The 7,467-nt window shown below is 33.6% G+C and overlaps 2 protein-coding genes across 2 annotated transcripts in view; one reads left to right on the top strand and one right to left on the bottom strand.

Annotated features, from left to right (window-relative positions):
• Positions 1 to 493: 493 nt before the first annotated feature.
• Positions 494 to 4,857, bottom strand: LOC149723509 (uncharacterized). Its single transcript, XM_089893562.1, has 3 exons — positions 4,589 to 4,857; positions 4,144 to 4,246; positions 494 to 1,828 (listed from the first exon to the last, which is right to left on the bottom strand). The coding sequence occupies exon 3, from the start codon at positions 1,766 to 1,768 to the stop codon at positions 659 to 661; it is 1,110 nt and encodes a 369-aa protein (XP_089749688.1). The 5' UTR covers positions 1,769 to 1,828; positions 4,144 to 4,246; positions 4,589 to 4,857; the 3' UTR covers positions 494 to 658.
• An 85-nt stretch (positions 4,858 to 4,942) lies between these two features.
• Positions 4,943 to 7,467, top strand: part of LOC149723508 (uncharacterized) — a 2,595-nt gene continuing 70 nt past the window's right edge. The window contains exon 1 of the mRNA XM_089893560.1: positions 4,943 to 7,467. This exon is cut by the window's right edge and continues 70 nt beyond it. Coding sequence (XP_089749686.1) covers positions 5,909 to 7,467 — 1,559 coding nt within the window. The 5' untranslated portion in view covers positions 4,943 to 5,908.

The following is a 7,467-nucleotide window of genomic DNA, read 5'->3' as shown; positions in this document are numbered from 1 at the left end:
TTTTCATTAAAAACTTAGGAAAATCAAAATGTCTCAAAAAATTAAATTTTTCATTTTTTTGCTTGAAATAAGATAGTAAGCATGGCTTTCAATACGTAATCATGTATGAAACGAAACAGTATTAGGTCACTTTAAAAAAACTACGTCCCAAAAATAGCCTTTTAAAAAAAAAACTTACCGAAATAAAACTAAAAAAAACTTACCGAAATAAAAAGTACCGAAATAAAAATTGAAAAAAAAAACAAATAGCGGTAAGTAACCGTTATAGTAACCGTTAAAACATTTCTCAAAAAACTCTTTATTTTGAAATTTTAACTAATGTTTTTTGTAATTTTTTATCTATTTAAAACTTGCGGAAATAGGTCCATCAGAAAGGATTTGGATAGGTAATTCATGTTCATTCCATTTACAAAGTTTAAACAACTTATTTAGACCTTTTTATGTTAAGCAGTCATAGATGCTCTACCCTGTCTGCTGAATTTGAAGACGTGTATATGTTAAATGTGAGGTTTAATTCAAATATTAGAAACACCGAAATCACAAACAAACGATATAAAACAAGTAAACAAACATGACAAATTTATGTTTCGTTTATTTACACAACGTTCTTCCAAATTGTCTTGTTTTGCTAGGTGATTCTGTAATGTCCAGTCATTGTTTACTTTATATTTTCTTTAGCGTTTACCTTTGTCTTCTTGATAGGTGTTTCACTGAAATCACTCTGTTCTTCAAATGTAGCGAACAGATCCTGGCTTGCAGTTTGTTCATGTTCTTCCCTACATTTCTTTTCTTTTTTTCTTGCCTTACTTTTCAATTGTTGCTTTTTGGTTTTTAGTTGTTTCTTTTTTGTTGATGTCACTTTTTTTTCGAGGCTTGAAAATTTTTCTTTTCTTACATCTTCGTCCGATGAACTATTAATTTCTTGTGAGGATGACTTCTTTAATGTTGTTGAGTGAGGTCGATTAGCAAGTACAGTTTTTGTATTCTTTGTTTTTACTGACTTGTCCTTGGTTGCCACTTCATCAAGAGAACTGGAAGAGTCATATGTATCAAACATCCTTGTAGACGTTCCAGGTTGAGATGTAACTTTCATATCTCTCAAGCTTTTTTTACAATTAACTCTCTGAGTTGATCTTCCCCGCTTTAAATGATCCGAAACAAAAACATCGGTGTATGTTTCCAACGTTGGATAACGTTTGAACTCTTTTAAATTGTTAGTATCAGAACAGGTTGCAGAAACTTCGTCCAAATTTGTAAAGATGTATTTAGCAACTTTTATATGAATTGCCATTAAATACAAAGAAGAACCAACATCGAGAGCTGTATCAATATATGCTTCATCCAGATCTGACATTTGGTTCAGCTCTCGAGCAAAAGAATGCACTTTGCTTCTTGCTTTACCTTCATCTATTCTGCTCTCTTCATCCTTTCCTGGTTTTGCAAAGAAATTAGACAGCTTTGCAAGTTTTAATATTTTGGTATTAGCAGGCTCCAAAAAAGATGATTCGCTAAGCAAACTCAAATCTTCCATTGCTCTCTTCCAATTCGCCGAAATTGTGTCAGAAAATTCAGACATGGCAATTCCGGGACGGCAAAGCCATTCGGTTGTAAAATGTTTAATTCTACCATCAATAAAGTTGTGTGTTCCAGTTGCTGCAGGAACAGTTGCTACCCCATAAGGTCTTAAAAAATCCTTTGGGAAATGCTGAAAAAATGCAATTCCTCCTTCTGGGTTCTTCCTCTTGGTGGGAGTTCCTTTTTCAGACATTATCAAAATAAGGTATTTATAAAAAATTGTAGTAAAATTGAACGAACAGGTTCTTTAATACTGAAAAGCAAAAAAATGTTATGTTTCTATAAACCTTAAGTATATTTCACTTCCAATTATTCTCAGACTTGTACAAACATTTACACACAACATATATTACCTAACATTCTGATTAAGATATGCTTTTATCCAGCATACTCGGAATATAATACACTCACATTAATAAAATCATTTTATACTTGACTTAAACCTTGTTCACATTACAAGACACAAAGAATTTCAAACCACACAATTTTCTTTTCCATACTGAGTGCCAATGGTACTAATCTTATGCTCACCCTAAACTGCATGGCATTACAGTTATGACAACTTGCTATTTCTAACTGAATGGTCACATCTGAAATCAAAAGTGAATGGTATTAAGAAAAACTGTACGCCTTTTATATTAAACGATGGTCATTAATATCCTTTTTTATAAAGCTTTGCTAAACAATTTTCGGGTTAGAAACTGCAAATCCTTTCACAAAACATTGCAGGATGTTCCTTATCAATAATCTCCAGCTACACAACAACAATAACAATGCCAGACTGACACATTGCACAAAAGTCGCACGATCCTTCTAGACTATTATACTTCTGAATCTGTACTGCCTGATTCCAATCTAACTGTGGGAGCCATATCCTGTCGTTATAAACTTTCAAATAGTCACTCAATGACAATACTGGGCTTATTCCACGAAAAGTTTTTTTCTATGCAATCTAATGACACTGTGCAACGCTTTGTATCTTATCATACATTAGAATGCCTACTCACGAAATAAGATAGCATGGGGGATCGGTCGAACTGACAACCATAGTGTTAGTCATATCGTGGAAGATGTAGATATCTCAAGTAAACAATAACTTTTATCATCACAAATAACACTGCCGTACCTGCCACATTGATTAAACTACTCAGTTTAGAAATGTAACTCAAGCAATTTCTAATGTCACTAATGAAATGTATGATCATATCAATATCTTTTTTGTAAACCCATTATACCGGGACATGTTATTCATCCCTTCAATGCATCAACATTCGGTTTCAAGACTGTAATCGTGAACTGCATATTAACACTAAAAATTTTCATTACACATCCCTTTCATTGCTTAAGTTATATTTAAGCAATTCATTACATTCAAACTTAAGTATATTTCACTTACAATTATTCTGAAACTTGTACAAACATTAACACACCACATAAAGAACCTCGTATTCGTATTTATATATGCTTTTATCCGGAATACTCTTAATATAATACACTAACTTTAATAAAAATCAATCCCTGCTTTACCTAACACTTTTGCTCACCAAAAGCACAGTAAAGCTTTTGCTCACCAGAAAGTGCACGGCTTTGGAATTAAGACAACTTGCTATTTCTAACTGAGTCGTCACATCTGAAATCAAAAGTGAATGGTATTAAAAAAAATTGTACGCCTTTTATATTAAACGATGGTCATTGATATCCCTTTTATAAAGCTTTGCTAAAGAATTTTTGTGTTACAAACTGCAAATCCTTTCACAAAACGTTGCAGGATGTTCCTTACAAATAATCTCCAGCTACACCACAACAATAACAATGACAGACTGACACATTGCACAAAAGTCGCACGCTCCTTCTAGACTATTATACTTTAAAGTCTGTACTGTCTGATTCCAATTTAACTGTGAGAGCCATATCCTGCCGTTATAAACCTCCAAAAAGTCACTTAATGACAATACATGGCTCATTCCACGAAAAGTTTTTTTTATTCTATGCAATCTAATGACACTGTGCAACGCTTTGTATCTTATCAAACATTAGAATGCCTACTCACGAAATAAGATAGCATGGGGGATCGGTCAAACTGACAACCATAGTGTTCGTCATATCGTGGAGGATATAGATATCTCAAGTAAACAAGAATTTTATCATCACAAATAACACTGCCGTACCTGCCGAATTGATTAAACTACTCAGTTTAGAAATGTAACTCAAGCAATTTCTAATGTCACTAATGAAATGTATGATCATATCAATATCTTTTTTGTAAACCCATTATACCGGGACATGTTATTCGCCCCTTCAATGCATCAATATTCGGTTTCGAGACTGTAATCATAAACTGCATATTAACACTAAAAATGTTCATTACACATCCCTTTCATTGCTTCAGTAATATTTAAATAATTCATTACAGTCAAACTTAAGTATATTTCACTTCCAATTATTCTGAAACTTGTAAAAACATTAACACACCACATAAAGTACGTCGTATTCTTATTAAGTTATGCTGTTGTCCAGAATACTTGTAATATAATACACTAACATTAATAAAATCATCTTATGCTTTACCTAAAACTTTTGCTCACCAGAAGCACAGTAAAGCTTTTGCTCACCAGAAGGTGCACGGCTTTACAGTTATGACAACTTGCTATTTCCAACTGAATCGTCACATCTGAAATCAAAAGTTAATGGTATTAAGAAAAATTGTACGCCTTTTGTATTAAACGATGGTCATTGATATCCTGGTTTATAAACCATTGCTAAACAATTGCGGGGTCAGAAACTGCAAATCCTTTCACAAAACATTGCATAATATTTTTTACAAATAATCATGAACTGCATATTAACACTTAATATTTTCATTGCACATTCCTATTATTACCTCAGTTATATATAACTTATTCAAAATTTCTTTCAAACCTTTAGACACATTACTATTTATTACAGGATACACATTGTTGTTCACAAATAAACGTGGAAATTACATATACAAGCAACATATTCACCCAGTTACCCGATTAAACGTTCGCTTATTACTTCGTTTAAAGTATTGTACGCAATTTTAACCGGTATAACAATCGGTGGTCGTTTTATTCGTTTTTTGTGGAACTCCACCCACGAAATAAATGGTTGTATATTTCTTGAAACGACACGTTTTCCCCTATTTTCATACATTACATTTTCAAACAATATGATTTACTTCAGCAATTGCACTATTTCACTGCAGGATATTTTTTTGCTTATCAGAACAATGAATTTCGCCACTTCTGCCGTATCAGATAAAGAAACAGTTCGCTCTAATTCCCTGCAGGATACTGGATTACTGCAGGAACTGACACCTCTTTATCCCTATCTGTCTGTATCTGTCACCACAGGCAGTCATGTTTAAAAAAAGGTTATGGGTATAAGTAACGACTGTCAAATCAAACACAAACATTCTACAATTGTTAATATCGAGTTAAACCATAGTTCAGATGTTTGCAAAAGTACAACGTACAGATCAGTTCATAAGTATGCGGTACAATAATATGTAGTTCTATGTGAATGTTAATAATGGAAGGTAAGTATGTAAATAGGCGTGGTGAAATACATTGTAAAATAGTGCAGTATATTACCCCTAAAAATTATGTGCCCGTTTGGTGTCGCTGTTGTCTATGTACATCTAAATTGTTTAACCGGAAATTAGTATATTTTTAATTAATGTAACCAGGTAAACAAGGTTTTGTCTAATTATGTTTAAGTTATGTCATATGTAAGTATTATTTTAAAATGTCGCAACACAGTTAATAACCGCGATAAATATAATTACCGAATGGTGGCGCTGTTGTACATCTAACCCTAAATCGTAAAGTCACTTAGTTTTTATTTTAATTAAGCTAAATTCAAAAAAAAAATATAAGTAGCACATGTAGATCAGTTTATAATTGTGCAGTACAATAATATGTAGTGCTATGTGACTGTTAATAATGGACTGTAAGTAAGTAAATAGTTGTGGAGAAATACATTGTAAACTAGTGTAGTATATTTAAATCTAAATCGTTAAACATGACCTGAAATTAGTATTTTATTAATTAGTGTAATCATATAAACAAGGTTTTATGTGATTATATTTGAGGTATGTCATAGATCAATATTACTTTAAAATGTCGCTGCATACTTAATTAACCCCGATAAATTAAACAAACGAATGGTGCCGCTGTTGTACATATAACTTCAAATCGTACAGTCACTTGGTTTTTATTTTGATCAAGCTAAATTAATATGCAGGATAGTATGGTCTTACATTACATTTAAACCATAATACAAAAATAAGACATCTTTTGTCTTCAGCATCATGACAGACTGTGAATTGTACTGGGGTAACTACAAACAAAACTGTATATTAATGGATGAACACTTGCAAGAAAAAAAAAGTCAAGCTGAACATATTGTGAGTACAAGAATGGAACAAAGAATTGCGAAGGGTGCAGCATTTTCTGCTCAGAGATGTATTACTGATGATGACCACCAATCGACAGGTCAACGCATAGGTGACCAATTGAAACAATGGATTGTCTACAATTCCTGGTCTTACTGTCAATTATGCATGTCAGTGGCTCCAGTGAGCATTCGTCCAACTTTCAGGACATTAACACCTCCGTTAACCAAGCAATGCATATGTACGAAACAAAGGTACCACATTCCAGCACTACAACATTGGCCAAAATTTCTGCAAAACTTAACTAAAGAAGATCAACAAGTCCTTTCCATATATACCTTGCATATTGGCAGCACTTCCAGAAAGCAACATGGTTATCGTTTTAAAGATGGCGGTGTTGCAGCAACTCTGTCGAAAAAATTTGTACATCAAAAAATAGATATCATTGAGGACGGTTCAAGGAAACATAAACTGCGTAATGCTTACCACTGGTTATGCCAAGCAACAAACAGCAAGTACAACGACTTTATACAGAAACACCGACAAGGAGATTTACCACAACGGGTTCCTTTCTACCAAATGTTTAAAATTCCATGTATGGAGACTGCAATTTGGCCGGTGATGTATCCTTTTAATTACTTGTGCGAATCTGAAGCTTGTGGTGGTCAGACACATTTAAGCACAAAGAAAAGTTTTAGTCTAAAAGTTTTGAGTAACATTACAGATTACAGTACATCTTTTGCAATGTTACGTTTTCAGTACGACCGTTGGTTGTACAAAACTATTTCTGGAGCTATAGAATCGGGTAAAAAAATGCAATGCAGTCCTGCCCAATCTTTAGAAGGAAAATCGTTTTCCCCTACGTTCTGGAAGTGGCAACATTTTTATTTAATCGATGCTGTAAATCAATTCGGACCTCCCGACATTTTTATAACCATAAGTCCATATGAATGGACGTTTCCTCAACCTTTTTGGCTCAAACAAAGAATGGCAGAAACCGGTTGCCGTGCAACTACAATTGCTTCAGCTGAAACACTTTGCATTGCTCATACGTTGCAGGAGGTACTACGAGGTTACATTTCTGGAAAAAGCAAGAGCAAGTGGACCAAGCACTTGCTTTCAAACCACTGTAACTCACGACTTAAAAATCTTAAAACTTATTTCTACAGATTCGAATTTCAGCAACGTGGAACATTGCATGTGCATTACATTGCTTGGTTAGACAAAACAAGTGCAATAGATACTGATCGTTTATTTGGTCACATACCTACGAGCAGTAAAGTTTGTGCTGAAACTGTGTATCTTACTCAAACTTCAAAAACTGGTCCAAAAGGCGTACAAGTTAATGAAGGTCCCACATATATAGATCCAGTAAATCATAAAATAATTTTGCACCGTCCGGCCACAGACCATGCATTAAATTTAAGGCAATATTTTGACACCCTTGCTTATTTCTTTACAATGTTCAATGGATG

This window comes from Ciona robusta, unplaced genomic scaffold (assembly GCF_009617815.1).
Source record: "Ciona robusta unplaced genomic scaffold, ASM961781v2 AP042746.1".
In the NCBI taxonomy this organism is placed as follows: domain Eukaryota; kingdom Metazoa; phylum Chordata; class Ascidiacea; order Phlebobranchia; family Cionidae; genus Ciona; species Ciona robusta.
The sequence above is the reverse complement of the archived record's forward strand: the minus strand, read 5'-3'. Positions and strand labels throughout refer to the sequence as shown.

What these genes read in the sequence shown, in the direction of transcription:
- LOC149723509 (XM_089893562.1), bottom strand. Translation starts at nt 1,768, where the DNA reads ATGTCTGAAAAAGGAACTCCCACCAAGAGGAAGAACCCAGAAGGAGGA.